Source organism: Thamnophis elegans, chromosome 16 (assembly GCF_009769535.1).
Source record: "Thamnophis elegans isolate rThaEle1 chromosome 16, rThaEle1.pri, whole genome shotgun sequence".
Taxonomy (NCBI): Eukaryota; Metazoa; Chordata; class Lepidosauria; order Squamata; family Colubridae; genus Thamnophis; species Thamnophis elegans.
This window is the reverse complement of record NC_045556.1, coordinates 1,826,629-1,842,450: the sequence shown is the minus strand read 5'-3', so window position 1 is coordinate 1,842,450 and position 15,822 is coordinate 1,826,629. Positions and strand designations below refer to the sequence as shown.

Below are 15,822 nucleotides of genomic sequence, written 5' to 3'. Positions count from 1 at the left end.
TAGAGTGGTGGGCTTCATTGGTCAGTGGTGGGCTAGTGTGAAAAGAGACCGTTGCATGAGCTGAAGTAGGTCCAACTCAGTGGTACATCAGTGGAACAATTTACCTCCAGAAGTTGTGAATGCTCCAACACTGGAAGTTGTTAAGAAGATGTAGGATAACCATTTTGTCTGAAATGGTCTAGGCCAGTGTTTCTCAACCTTGGCAACTTGAAGATGTCTGGACTTCAACTCCCAGAATTCCCCAGCCAGCGAATGCTGGCTGGGGAATTCTGGGAGTTGAAGTCCAGACATCTTCAAGTTGCCAAGGTTGAGAAACACTGGTCTAGGCTTTCCTGCCTAGGCAGAGGGGTTGGACTAGAAGACCTCCAAGGTCCCTTCCAACTCTGTTATTCCATTCTATTCTATTCTACTCTACTCTACTCTACTCTACTCTACTCTACTCTACTCTACTCTACTCTACTCATTGTGTTTTTATGTTCTTATGGAGTCTCAGAGGAGATAAAAAATTTGGTGCGATTCTCCAGGGTGGAATACAATGTTCTTGAATGTATTTTTGATGGGGCCGTCGAGAATGTGTTGGGAAGTCCTCTCTTTCATGATATCATTCTTTCTCCAGAGGTCTGTGGTTTCCCTGCCTGCCATTCAACTCCAAGGCAAAGAGATTAGGGAGGGGAGAATTGGGTTTTTTTTCCCCCAAGATTGGGGAGATAGAAAGATTGATGTTGGAAAACAATAGTGTTCCATTAGGTCTAGTGGGAAAGGCAATTCAAAAGCCCAACCGAGGGAAGTTTGAAAGAACTTTTGAAATAACCTGAAAATAGACTTAAAAAAAAAAAGCCAGAAGCCTTTTTTTGGAGGGGGGGGGGAGAAGAAAGTATATGAAAAATTGCCAGGCAGATTTTGACATAGTTAGACTCAAGTTGTCGCCGTCTTCTCTTGGCTTTGAGAAATCCCTAAGTCTGAACTCTTCTTTTTATCTTTCTGGTTTAATTTCAGGTGCTGCTATCCGGGCTGATTGGAGTGGTCTCTTGGAAAAGGCCCCTGTCCCTTGTGGTAAGTAAGAGCTTACTCCTGTGGAGACCCCACAGCATTGGCGGGGGCAACAGACGGTGCTTTTGGGGTAGTCACGAAGAAAGGAATTCCATAAATCTTATTTTGATTTGCGAAGTCTCTTGATTCTTGAATGCATCGTCTTGAGTTAGCAATAGCAATAGCAGTTAGACTTATATACCGCTTCATAGAGCTTTCAGCCCTCTCTAAGCGGTTTACAGAGTCAGCATATCGCCCCCCACAGTCTGGGTCCTCATTTCACCCACCTCGGAAGGATGGAAGGCTGAGTCAACCTTGAGCCGGTGAGATTAGAACCGCTGAACTGCAGATAGCAATCAGCTGAAGTGATCTGCAGTACTGCACCCTAACCACTGTGCCACCTCGGCTCTAGATAGATAGATAGATAGATAGATAGATAGATAGATAGATAGATAGATAGATAGATAGATAGATAGATAGATAGATAGATAGATAGATATGGATGGATGGATGGATGGATAGATGGATAGATAGATAGATAGATAGATAGATAGATAGATAGATAGATAGATAGATAGATAGATAGATAGATAGATAGATAGATAGATAGATAGCAATAGCAATAGCAATAGCAATAGCAGTTCGATTTATATACCGCTTCATAGGGCTTTCAGCCCTCTCTAAGCAGTTTACAGAGTCAGCATATCGCCCCCAACAATCCGGGTCCTCATTTCACCCACCTCGGAAGGATGGAAGGCTGAGTCAACCTTGAGCCGGTGAGATTAGAACCGCTGAACTGCAGATAACAGTCAGCTGAAGCGGCCTGCAGTAGTGCACTCTAACCACTGTGCCACCTCAGCTCTTTTTTCCTTTTGTTTGACTTCCCACCTCTGCTGCCCCCTCTTATTCCCCCCCGCAAAGGGCTAAGATTCAGGCAGCTCTTAGTCATATTCACACCCAGTTGGCCGGAGGTTTCGGAAACCATTTAGTAGCCCTGACTTAATCCAGAGCGGAGAAGGAACCTTCGTTGAATAATTAATCCCAGTTCTGCTTGTTGAGCAGGCGAAGTATCTGGGTAGGTATTTGCTCAAAGCGGAGCTGACTGGGATCGGCCGTGAATGAGCCCCTTGGCGGATCTGGGAAAGCCAAATCGGTAGATTGTTTTTTGAATTGTATTTTCCTTTCCAAAGGCATGGCTTGAAAACACCCAGAGGTATGCGCTCACCCTATTTATGAACCAGGTTTAGATCCTGCTAATTGCAAAGATGGTTGCATGTGGTCTAATTTTACCCCCGTAATCATCCCCCAGGGAAATGAAGAGCAGCCGAGAGCAATAATTGGCAGGTCTGTCCCCCCCAGGAGTGGGAGGGATTAAAGCAGAGGTGAAATCCTCCCGGTAGGAGATGATAGCAATAGCAGTAGACTTATATACCGCTTCATAGGGCTTTCAGCCCTCTCTAAGCGGTTTACAGAGTCAGCATATCGCCCCCAACAATCCGATAGATAGATAGATAGATAGATAGATAGATAGATAGATAGATAGATAGATAGATAGATAGATAGATAGCAATAGCAATAGCAATAGCAATAGCAGTTAGACTTATATACCGCTTCATAGGGCTTTCAGCCCTCTCTAAGCGGTTTAAAGAGTCAGCATATTTGCCCCACAGTCTGGGTCCTCATTTCACCTAGATAGATAGATGATAGATGATGATGATGATAGATAGATAGATAGATAGATAGATAGATAGATGATAGATAGATAGATAGATAGATAGCAATAGCAATAGCAGTAGACTTATATACCGCTTCATAGGGCTTTCAGCCCTCTCTAAGCGGTTTACAGAGTCAGCATATCGCCCCCAACAACAATCTGGGTCCTCATTTTACCCACCTCGGAAGGATGGAAGGCTGAGTCAACCCTGAGCCGGTGAGATTTGAACCGCTGACCTGCTGATCTAGCAGTAGCCTGCAGTGCTGCATTTAACCACTGCGCCACCTTCTCCCTGGTTCTGCCAACCGGTAGCATAAAATAAAAGCTGCTGAAGGTAGCCTGACTCAGCTGGGAGCCGTGCAATTAACGGAACCTTTGCCCCCCCCCCCCCACTTTTTATAGCTTTTTTTTCCCCTGCCTGTTCGCCCGAATCGGAAGGAAAAAAAAATGCTTTTAAAAAGTGGGGGGAAGCTGGCCACGCCCACCCAGTCACATGACTCCCCCCTCCTCCAGCTAGCCACACCCACAGAACTGGCGGGGGAAGAAAATAGATTTCACCCCTGGATTAAAGTTCTGGTTTAGCAGAACTTGACTTCACTGTTATAGGTCGCCGTTTTCAAGGAGGACCAAAGGGAGGGGATTTGACCAGTTCGGACTGGTTTGGGCGAACCGGCAGCTCCGACTATTGGCTGGGAGTGAACCAGTTCACTCTGATTTTCAGCTGGGTCTGCTTACCTGCCCCTGTGCTATACTCACCTGTTGTGGCCCAGCAGGAGCCATCGGAGCTGCCACCAGACTCCGATAGCTAGGGTCCTTCTGAGTCTGGAGGATGTGGAGGACCCTGGACAAGACGACTGGGTGACTTTGGCCAGTCACCAGGAGACAGTGAGTTCTAGTCCTGCTTTAGGCATGAAAGGCAGCCGAGTCACTTTGGGCCAATCACCAGGAGACTGGGAGTTCTAGTCCTGCTTTAGGCATGAAAGCCGACCGAGTGACTGAGCCAATCACCAGGAGACTGGGAGTTCTAGTGCCACCTGAGCAATGAAAATCCCCTGCCTCCCTCTCAGCCATAAACCCACCTCACAGGGCTCTTGTAGTGGGGAAAATAAAAGGAGGAACATGGATATGTTGGCCACCTAGAGTTATTCGTAAAAAGAACGAAGGCGGGATACAAATAAATCAGAGCAAAAGATTTGACCACTTTTAAGGGGCGAAGAAGCAAAATCCCTCCTCCATCCCTGCCCACTTAGCCTTCTTGAGGCTTCAAGCATGACAACGGAAGCCCCTCTTAGCAATAAATGCATGGGAGGGGTGGGGTGGGGGGGGGTTGCTGTGAAACGGTGCTTTCTGCTGATGACACCAGCAACTCCATTTTCGTATTAATCTTGCGTGCCGCATGTTTTATTCATCTCAAAGCCATCAGTACCATTTTGAAAGAGCAGCTCATTTTCTGCTTTGGCCCCCATTGCTTGGTGGAAGGAAATAGATGCGCAACAGCAGGCAATTAGTGGAGCGTTAAGGAGCATCTTCTCCCCCCCCCCCTTTAATCAGCCTGGACAGCATTTTTCACACTCGGCGGAGAGTAGCCGCGCGCCACGATACTTAGGTTCTCGCTCACTCATCTTTTAAGTGCAGACGGAGGGGAGAAAGAGCAATTTCCATAGGGGGAAGAGCGGGCAGAGATGGGAGGGACGGAGTTAAGCAAGTCGTCAGCCTGGAGTCCTTAACATCGCCACAAATGATGCAAGCCCCTCCCCTCTCTTGGACTCCGTTGATGCTTCTTGTATCTGGTGCCAGTTTAGGATTGAATCTGAGTTGGCTGGAGTCTTGTGTATGAGCCTGAGCAATAAACCCAACTGCAGTTTAACATCTGTCCCCGATTCTTCGTGCGCGACAGCTTGATCACCATGAACTCTGGTGTAAATCTACAGGCTTTGTGCAATGGGCTAAGGCGGGGGGCTCCAACCTTGGCAACTTTAAGACTTGTGGACTTCAACACTTTTATTATTTTATTATTATTTATTTGTCTTGTATGCTGCCCACTCCCGGAGGACTCCGGGTGGCTCACAAAAGACAAGGGAAAGGGGGGGGGGGAACGAGACAAAGACAACATATTAAAAACAAAACCAACATTCACAATTTCTGTGGAGGTAGATGCTTCTCAGCTCCCCCCAGCCTGCTGGAGCAGCCAGGACTTGGTGGCTTTGCGGAAGGCCGGGAGGGTAGTGAGGGTCCGGATCTCAACAGGGAGCTTGTTCTAGAGGGCTGGAGCTGCAACAGAGAAGGCTCTTCCCCGGGGAGTCTCCAGCCGACATTGGCTGGCAGATGGAATACGGAGGAGACCCAACTAGGAGCTGAAGTCCCACAACCTTGGCAACTTAGGCTAAGGCAGGGATCCACAACGTTGGCAACTTTTAAGACTTGTGGACTTCAACTCCCGGTGTTGAAGTCCACCACCTTGGCAACCTGGGTTAGTTCTGGGAGTTGAAGTCCTCCAGGCTTAAAGCTGCCGAGGATGGAGACCCCCTTCCTTAGGCAGTCCATAGATAAAGGCACGAGCGATTGCTTTCTGCAGCCTTTCTTCCCTGCAGGGAATCCCCTCAACCCCACGACATATCTGCTGTTAGCTGTGAGCAGATCTCTTTTCTAGATTTCTTCCTGAGGTGTTGCTAATGAGGCCTCCCTGCCCCATCAATTGAGTTTATAGCCACGGGCTTCAGGAGAATGCCAGCCATTGCTTTCCTAGGTGAATTGAATGTCACCAACGGAGTGTGTCTGTTTTGACATTGGAAGCTTCCGGTCATCAGCAGGGTGATTTTAAAAAAAAGGAGAGGGGTGGGGGGAGATGTTTGATGTCCAGATCAAAAGTGCATTTAGGCTTGATGAGATGTGAGACTCGTGAGCTGCAGATGCTCCGATGCTAAATTGATTGCTGATGCCATTCCAAATGCTTAATTGTCTATGGAGATCCTCAGTCATCCGGGTCACAAAAAGGTGATCCTTTTTTTTTCAAGAGGCAACGGGACCTTCTTGGGGTTTTTCTTTGAATAGCAATAGCAATAGCAGTTAGACTTATATACCGCTTCATAGGGCTTTCAGCCCTCTCTAAGCGGTTTACAGAGTCAGCATATCGCTCCCACAGTCTGGGTCCTCATTTCACCCACCTCGGAAGGATGGAAGGCTGAGTCAACCTTGAGCCGGTGAGATTTGAAGTGCCGAACTGCAGATAGCAGTCAGCTGAAGTGGCCTGCAGTACTGCACCCTAACCACTGCGCCACCTCGGTATGTATTACCTAAATGAGTAACTATGAAATAAGGAGGTATATACATATAAAACAATAGGCCTGGGAATGGAAAATTCGAAATCAGAAAAAAGAAAATGCCGATAACGGAAAGCTGTAAAAGTGTAATTGTGGTTTTAATGTTTAAAAAAGGTGGAATTTAAAAAAAAAAGAAGAAGAAGAAAAAGAAGGGGGATCTTTGTTATGTAGAATAGACCGTCTCAGGCCTTTTAATGGCCCATTGACAAAAGTGGGGGCTATTAAGAGTGAGTCTGCTTCCTGTTCCTAAAAACATGTTTCTCCATTCCGTATCCAGGGAAATATAATATTCTGCTTTTTCAGTATTTCCCAGGATATTTCATTTTTCTAGGAGGGGGGCGGGGGTGCTAACATCCTACAAAGGGAAGCCATATAGTCCTTGTTAATCAAATGTGACCTTAATATCTTGGCTGGATTAGCTCTTCTGGTTTCTGCTCAGCCTGGTCTCTTCAAAGACCGACCCCCTTGGCTGAAAGTCTAATTTTAATCCACATGTAACGCTGTCTGGCTTGGAGTGCAGATCTCGCCTTAGGACCTTCCTCCCCCTCCCACCCCCTCCCCCCCCCACTCCTTAAGGCTGCTTGCAAATTACTTTTTTTCCCATCAACGAATTACAAGCACGTACAGCTGTTCCTCTGAGTTGAGGTGGTGTTAATAAGCATTTCATTTGGTTTTGCAATTATCATTTATGATGTATGGCGCTTCGCTTTAAAATAACACACACACACAGAACTTCACAGGGAGGGCTTAAGGTTTGTTTGCTTTAAACCTGGCAGGGATATTTGCACAACATTTTGTTTGGCTTGCTTTTTGCATTTGTTTGCTCGGGTGGGCGAGAACTGGAGGAGGGAGGAGAGAGAGAGAGGGGGGGGGCAAATAGAAGGGATTAGCACAGAGCTCTTACCTATGGGAAGAATCTAACCATCCACCAAGAACTCGGGTTGCCGTAAAATCAGACCTCCAAAAAGGACCTGCGATTTTGAAGGGCCAGTTGTGGAGTACAACAATTAGCGTTACGGGAGAGAATATTTGTAGCTCAAGGTAGAATTGTGGGGTCTTTGATGTTTTCTGAGCTTGGTGGCCCAACTAGGGAACATCATCAGTAGTAGAAGGGAGGTGGGATGGGAGGAGGAGAAGGAAGAGGAGGGAGTGAAGGGACTGGTGTTTTTGATGGTTTCCTGCAGGCGTCCCAAGGCCCAACTAGGGAACATCATCAGTAGTAGAAGGGAGGTGGGATGGGAGGAGGAGAAGGAAGAGGAGGGAGTGAAGGGACTGGTGTTTTTGATGGTTTCCTGCAGGCGTCCCAAGGCCCAACTAGGGAACATCATCAGTAGTAGAAGGGGGTGGGAGGAGGAGAGGGGAGAGAGGGGCTGTGGTGTTCTTGGTGATTCTCTTGCAAGCATTTCATGACCAAACTGGGTAACATCATCAGTGTTAGATGTTACCTAGCTGAATAATGAAACATCTGTAAGAAAACAGCCAAGCTCAGAAAACACCACGGACTTCACAATTAGCATTATTCCAGAAATATTCATGGCTTAACTCCATAGAATCCTGGGAATCTTATCTGTAAATTCTCTTTGTGTGTGTGTGTGTGTGTGTGTGTGAATGCGTGTGTCACTCTGTGTCTGCCCCTCGGCCTTCCAGTTTTACTGGACTTAGTTCTTTCCTTCTTGCTATAATCCCAGGGGGGGGGGACCCCTGAGTTTCAGAGCTGGCTTATCTCCGTGTGCAAGGGACAGGGCGTTATTTATCAGTCTGGAGTATTTCCAGGTCGCCTCGAAGAACAGGAATTCCCCAAGGCACACCTGGGAACAACACAGCCAGAATAACACAGTTGCCTACGGTAGGAAAAGGTGACTCCAGGCACGGTTCTTAGATCCCGCCTGCTAAAGTGGACTCAGCTGAATGAAATAAACAACTGAACCCCTGAGCTGGCCAGGGATGGGCTTGTTATATCACAGCATCTGTACGTGTAAATTCCATTGATTGGCACATCTTCCATAGTCACGTGGCTCTCCCTGTCCTTAAGCAGAAGTTCATTTCCATTCCCCCCTTGCTAGCCTGTAGTAGAGGGGGCTGAAGCCGTCCTAAGGCAATAATCACACTCAAGAACTCCCTTGAACATCTGGCAAACCCTGATGGCAAATCTATGGCATGAGTGCCAGAGGTGGCACACACACAGCTCTCTCTGTGGGCACGTGCGCCGTTACCAGCTGGTCTTTGCAATAGCAATAGCAATAGCAGTAGACTTATATACCGCTTCATAGGCCTTTCAGGCCTCTCTAAGCGGTTTACAGAGAGTCAGCATATTGCCCCCAACAATCTGGGTCCTCATTTCACCCACCTCGGAAGGATGGAAGGCTGAGTCAACCCTGAGCCGGTGAGATTTGAACCGCTGACCCGCTGATCTAGCAGTAGCCTGCAGTGCTGCATTTAACCACTGCGCCACCTTGGCGCACCAGGTGCTGCAGTGTTGGGAAATGGCCTGAAAACGGCGTGAAAATGCCCTGTTTTTGGGCCCATTTTCAGGCTGTTTTTAAGCTGGTTTTTTTCCGGCTGTTTTCAGGCCGCCAAAAATGGCTGAAAACGTCCTTAAAAAAGACCCAAAATGGCCCAAAAAATGGCCATAAAAACAGCATGCGTGTGCCGGCCAGCTGGCCTTCAGGTTTCTGGCACTTTGGTGCTCTGGCGCATGCACACACACATACATGCACGCGCATTGTGGTTTGAGCATTTGATGCCAAAAAGGTTTGCCCTCACTGGTATAATAGATACAAACTCAACGTTTAGCCATTGTGGGTCTTTGTTTTAAATCGGGACGGATTTGTGGCTTGGTCGTTCTGGATGGATGACCCCTTCCAGAAGTTCCTCTTACCTTCTGTGCTTAACCCCCCATTCCTTCTCCAGAGGGAGAGGGGTGTCAGCCATCTTTTCTTTTGGGTCTTTGGCCTGCCACACTTTCTAATATTCTACTATGCCTTTTCTATGGTGGGAAAACGGGACTTTGGGGGATTGTACGGAGGTAGATGCTATGTAGCCATAACAACATTCTTTCCAGAAAGCCAAGGTCACCCTTTGTCTTTGCACCTCTGCACCTGACCAGAACTGGATGGGTGAAAGCTGCCAGTTGCAAATAAGTTTGCAACAGTGCTGAGCTGCATATACAGGCTAAGATTCCTGCTAAATATGGTAACATTTTTGCCTTGATAGTGTGCTAGATGGATGAAAGTACGGGGAAAAGATGGTATTGTATGTTCCCATACCTATGAAAGGAATGAATAGCTTACTAATTTTTAAAACATCTAGATAAACTGTATATTCTACATACAAGCTCTCCTATGTATGCAGTTCTGTAGATGGTGCTGGATTATGCCATTGAAATCTTGCCTTTAAAAAGAAATAAATTTTCTTGTACATTTTTTCCCCTGTGGCTTCTAAAGTAGAGGCACCAGATGTGAGCTGCAAAAATCCACGGGGGATGGATGATAGATACAAACATGGGATGTTTGGGATGGACTTGAGGGTTTTGGGGCAAGATCTTGAACTTTCAACTGGGTGGGGAAAACCGGGAAGCTTTCAGATTCGGGTTTCCCCAGATGTGCCAACAAGGCTGTCTTGATAAATTGGAACTTCGAGGAATCCTTTGCCCTGGATGTGGATTTAATTTTGGATGCTGTTTGGAACTCTGACAATGGGGTCATCATTCTTCCCCCCCCCCAATGCATTGGATTTTTTCCCCCCTGGGCTGTAGGGAGTAAAAGTTGGAAGTCCTCTTGTCTCCTTTCTGCTCCTCCCCATCCAATCTGTCAATCAGGTGGACTCCCCAACCTATTTTCTCCTAGGAAGCAGAAGCGGGAAGGGTTGCTGGAGAGTTAGAAGACTCGTTTCCTGAGCAAGCAGGTTGCAGTGACAGTCCAACTGGCCATGATACCACTGCTTCAGGTCACCATGGTAACCCTGAGTAGGCATGCAGCCCACTGCATAAGCGACACAACCTGGCCTCTTTGCAGTGAGCAGATCCGAAGACGAGCGTGGTTTTCTCGTGCCTGTTGCTTCTCTTGAGGTTCCTCAAAACCCTTCTGGAAATGACTCCGCGGCTCCCGTTGCTCTTGCCGTTGGCTGCTCCCATGTCCAGAATGCATTGCACATGTATACTGTCTTCTCTTATTTTTTCTTTAAAACTAAGATATGTTAAGTATATTGATATGGAAGCATAAATACCATCAACATAGAATGGAGTTTGCTCAGAAGCGGAAATACACCAATAAGAGGAAGAGTGGGAAAGGAGAGAAGAAAGATAGGAAGAGAGGGATAGGAGAGGGGGAAGGGGGGAAGATGAGGAGGATAAGGAGGAGTGGAATGAAGAGAGAGGAGAAGGAGAAAGGAAGGGGAAGTAGAGTAGGAAAGGAGGATGGAGGGAAGAAAGGAGGTATGAGAGCGGTAGAAGAAAGAGGTGTATGGAGAGCAGAAGAGCTAATAATGGGTTTTTATCTTTCTGGGCGTTGATGGCAAGAGGAACTGATGTAATTACTACTTAATACAATAGGATACTAGCTATGTAATAGCATACATGTGATTATATGTTATGAAAATGGAAAATAAAAAAGTATATTTTAAAAAAAATAGATAATGCTTTTCGCAATGCCAGCCCCCCCCTCCCCCCCCCCCCCCGACTCTTTCTGCTTTAACACAGAGCATTGACTGAAAAAAACCCACCGTTTTGGGAATGATTGGTGAAGATGACAGAATTTGCAGAGGGGGCAAAATTGACTTGTTTGATTACGAAAACAACCCGTAAACTAATCGCAATTTGTTAGTGAGTTTACGGAATTTTTTCTGAAAGTGGAAAGCATTGACTTGTGATTTATGGGTTGGGTGATTAGAAAGGAGAGAATATGGAAAGATGATAGGTAAAACATGGACGGAATCTGTCTATGTAACCGTAAAGAGAGGGGGAAACATTATAAAGGCCTGTATAACTGTTGCAAAGAAGATCAGAAGCCCTCCTTTATATTTCCCTTTGTCTTTTCTCTCTCTTTCCTCTCTTTCCCCCCCCCCCCCCCTTTTTATTTCTTTCTCATTTACTCATCGCCTTTCATCGTTCAGCATCTTGTTTCCACCACCGGATCTTTCTGGGAATTTTGTCCCGGGGGGATGGAGGAAATCTTGTGTTCTTTTCCTTCGATGCAATTGGCCTCTGACCTCATCATAAATAAATAATTAGCGTTGTTATTATTTGGTAATGAATTGGTGCTAATCCCCTCCGTGTGTGGCAGATGGCTGGAAGGCAGGATTTATTCATTTAAAAAGGAAACGAATCCGTGTTTTGCTCGGGGAGTTTTTGCTGCTTCCTACGCAACGCCGTTGATGGAAAATATGAGACAAATCGTTGTCCCAGCGCCTCAAGTCTCAAGAGGGGAAACGCTGGTGTAATCACACAAGAGGATTTTGCTTCTGCTTCGTTGTCCTTCCTTAACACATTTGGTCTACACAACTTTGGGCCTCTGGTCTAGTGATGTACTGATGAAAGAAATGTCCTTCTGGGTTCGGCTCCAAGTGGGGAAAGAGACACTGGAGACATGGAGGCTGCTTGGAAAGATGGTTTAATGGTGGACAGGACCACATGGCTTGAGCCCTGAACAGAAAAGGGGATCACAGGCTTCAATGTTGGTGAAGAAGAAGAGAAGGGCTGAAGGAGGGGCTTGCTAGGCTTTTTATAACCTGTTCAGTCCCACCTCTCTGTTTCCTGTTCCTGTGTAAGAAATGTATTCTGATTGGTTGTCAGACTCCCATGGGCCCATGCAGGGGGCAACTCTCTAGGCTGCGTTTTGAATCCAGGTTTGGTTGAGTTCTCAGATGCCATGTGGTCAGTTGAATAAAGGACCAATATTATCATGCTTTCATCCCACTCCCCTGCAGCTGAAGTGGAGAAACCTTTATTATGTAAAGTGGACTAGCTTGGCCTTCTCAATGGCCCATTAACAGTGGGGATGGGCATGAAGCTACAGGCAACTATTCTGTCTTTTAAAACATGTTTCTTTCTTTTCACATCCAGAGAAATATTCTGCCTTTTCAATATTTCCTAGGATATTTCATTTTTCTGGGAGAGGGCTGGGTGATAACTTCCCACAATACGATGGGTGGGGAGCACCAATTAAGCAAATGGTTGGGTGCCATATAGGTAATCCTCATCTTATGACCGCCGTTGAGCCCAAAATTTATGTTGCTAAGTGAAACATTAGTCAAGTGAATTTTGATCCACTTTATGACTCTTCTTGCCATGGAGATGCTGCAGTGGCCGTAAGTGTGAAAAATGGTCATACGTCTCTTTTTTTCGGGGCTGTTGTAACTCGGAACAGTCGTTAAACGAACTGTTGTACGTCGAGCTGTTTCATCGCTGATTTGCTTGACAATGGACTTTTCTTAAGGTTTGGGGAATCCTTGTGCAAATTGTCACCCAAAGACCAGCTCAGGACCTAAGATATTGATGCCAATGGAAATGTAAAAAGGATGGAAATTCAAAGGCCGCTTCCTGGACGCTGGCTTGTGATGAAAGCGGGTTTTTTTTATTTGCAATCAAATCTTCCAATCGTGCTTGGCCGTAGGGAGCGTTTTTCTAAAGCTCACATTTTCCTGCTTTTTAAAAACTCCGTGATTGAGAGCAAACCTTCTGGTTTTCAATCTACTTCGCCCTGCATGCCAGCCAAGACAGAAGGGAATAATCTCAGAAATGATTTTTTTTTTTAAAAAGCCTGCATTATTTTATGATGGAGGGAAGGGGAAACCAGGGAGGGAGATTACATTGGGGGCAGCAATGCTTTTGATTTTTCATTTTCTCGAAGCTTGTGGACCTGACTCCTAACGGAGTTCTTTTAGTGGCAACAAACCTGATTTAGACCATGCATTAAATCAGCATAGAGCAGAATCAAACCCACATGGTTTTCTTCCCCCGAATTGTGTCTCTACCATCCGTATTAGTCCCAACCATACTAGTTGAGAATTCTGGGGGTTGTAGCAGTGGTGAAATTCAAATTTCTCTCCACTCCTGGGGGAAGGAAACTGCAGAATCTCCATTCTCACCCCACTCTGGGGTCAGCCAGAAGTGGCATTTGCTGGTTCTCTGAACTACTCAAAATTTCTGCTACCGGTTCTCCAGAACCTGCTGCATTTCACCCCTGGATTGTAGTCCTAACACAGCCAGTAGTTGAGAATGGTTAAATGAAAGCAGAATCCCCCAGGACCCGGATTGTTGGGGGCGATATGCTGACTCTGTAAACCGCTTAGAGAGGGCTGTAAAGCAGTATATAAGTGCTATTGCTAGTGTCCTTCCTTCCTTCCTTCCTTCCTTCCTTCCTCCCTCCCTCCCTCCCTCCCTCCCTCCCTCCCTCCCTCCTTCCTTCCTTCCTCCTTCCTTCCTTCCTTCCTTCCTTTCTCCCCAGTGGCTAGAATGCAGCATTGCAGGCTGACTCTGCCCACAGTCTGGAGTTCGATCCTGACTGGCTCAAGGTTGACTCAGCCTTCCACCCTTCCGAGGTGGGTCAAATGAGGACCCGGACTGTGCGGGCAATATATGCTGACTCTGTAAACCGCTTAGAGAGGGCTGAAAGCCCTATGAAGCGGTATATAAGCCTAATAAATAAATAAATAAATCCCAGAATTCCACCGCCAGCAATAGCCTTTGCTGAGAATTCTGGGAGGTGAAGTCCACCTTTGAATCTGCCAAGGTTGGCAAGGGCTGAACTGGAGGACCTAATTTAGACTGCAGAGGACAATCAGATTTATGGCTGCCCTCTGCCATCGCACTGCTGCAGCTAACTTAATTATTCTCCATCAGCGTAATCCACCTCGTGGGGCTGCTGCAAAGAGGCTATAAGCGGGGAGGGCACGCGGAGGTACATGTGCTCCCTTCCAACTCCTTAGAGGAGAGTCAAGATGAACATCTAGTAAATAACCGAAGAGGCAGTAAGAGCACCGCAGAGACAATTAGACCTGCCAAACTAGCCGGGTTTATAAGTCGTGGAAGCTTTCTGGAGAAATCGCAACGGCCTGGGAAGGAGCCCTGGCTTGATTCCCACGGCCCCCTTCTTCTGCGGATTTCCCCACCTTCTTAGACTCAGCGCCTGGGCCTCGGCCAGCATCAGGCCTCTTCGTTTCTGGGTGGGAAACAACTCGCTCTCGGGAGGCTCTCCGCTCGCATCCTGGACCATCCGTGGGAATAAAAGTCAGCCCGATTTGAAGTTGCATTCTGAGGGGAAAAAACATACTTCTTCCCAACTTCACAAGCTTTGAATGGTGTGGATTTCAATCCGGAATGGATAAGCCTGTGCTTTTCCGCTCTTCTGCTCAGGGGGAGTGGAGAAAGTCAAAATGGAGGCTTCAGTTGGGGTTTCTACCTTGGGTTTCCTCAGATGCCTGTGTTCTTCTTCCCCCTCACCCTCCTCCTCCTCTTCCTTCTTCTTCTCCCTACCCCTCTCCTCCTCCTTCTCTTCCTCCTCTTCCGTCTTCTCCTCCTCCTTCTCCCTCTCCTCTTCCTCTTCTTCCTCCTCTTCTTCCTCCTCTTCTTTCTGTTCCTCCTCTTCCTCCTCTTCCTTCTCTTCCTCCTCCTTCATCTCCTCCTTCTGCTCTTCCTCCTCTTCCGTCTTCATCTCCTCCTCCTTCTCCCTCTCCTCCTCCTCGTCTTCCTCCTCCTCTTCTGTCTTCTCCTCCACCATCTCCTCCTCCTTCTCCCTCTCCTCCTCCTCTTCTGCCGCCTCTTCCTTCTGTTCCTCCTCTTCCTCCTCCTCCTCCTCCTTCTGCTCCTCCTCCTCTTCCGCCTTCTTCTCCTTCTCCTCCTTCTCCTTCCTTCTTCATAAACTAAGTTGTTCTTAAAGCCATGGTCTACATAGGTTCATCTAGAAGAACGGTGGTCTCGCATTGCTTCATCGGTTATCTCAGGAAGACAAATGATCTTCCCACAAAGATATTTCTTGGCTGACGTGTTGCCCACCTCAGCAGCTGCACGTCCCATGGCGGGTTTTCTTCCCCCCAACACAGAAAATCCACCTGTGCCCAAACCCACTTCAGATTGGCTGATCTTGAAAGAGCAACCAGGCACACAATTGGAGTGACCAGATGGACGATTAGGGGAAATTGGGCCGGGGATCAGAACCTGAGCAGCTGAGGGATTCTCTCAGGTCCATAGAAGTTGGTCTTCTAAACCTCTGAGAAATTCAGAGACAGTCACACCCAGCAGGGAGGCAGAAATTAAGAAAGACAATTTGCCCAATGCAATTTGTGGGAGAGAGAGAAAATTGTGTGGGCCGCAATTACGATAGAGAAGGGAGGCAACCCAATGTCACATTGCAGATTATGGTACATCCCATGGATGTTACGTAAGTAAGGGCTCGTGAAGAAGTGCGTTCCCAATACAATGTTGTTATTCTTTTGTTTACTATTATCCCTTTCGTTTTTATGTTGTGTTTTCAAAGCTTTTGAGCGCTGCCCCCAAGACACGTACGATTAGGCGCGGTTTGTAAGTTGAACCAAATAAATGAACAGCTCAAACCCTTCGCTTAAGCAGTGAGACGTACAAGGAAGAAGAAGAAGAAAGCTAATTGCTGATCAAGGATGCAGAAAGCGACACTATCCAGAGAAGGTGACTTCATTTCATCCGGCGCAGGATGCTCCCGCCCAATCCAAAGACGACAAAACGTTTAATTGCACACCGCAACGACTGCCTGCTGCCTGGGGTTCTCTTTTGCAGGGTTTTCATTCAGG

The 15,822-nt window shown here is 47.0% G+C and overlaps 1 protein-coding gene across 1 annotated transcript in view; it reads left to right on the top strand.

Annotated features, from left to right (window-relative positions):
- The window catches only part of LOC116519266 (protein FAM189A1-like), a 74,466-nt gene that overhangs the window by 26,062 nt on the left and 32,582 nt on the right, over nucleotides 1–15,822 (top strand). Inside the window, exon 2 of the mRNA XM_032233104.1 lies at nucleotides 997–1,053. Coding sequence (XP_032088995.1) covers nucleotides 997–1,053 — 57 coding nt within the window. The remainder of the gene's footprint in view (nucleotides 1–996; nucleotides 1,054–15,822) is intronic.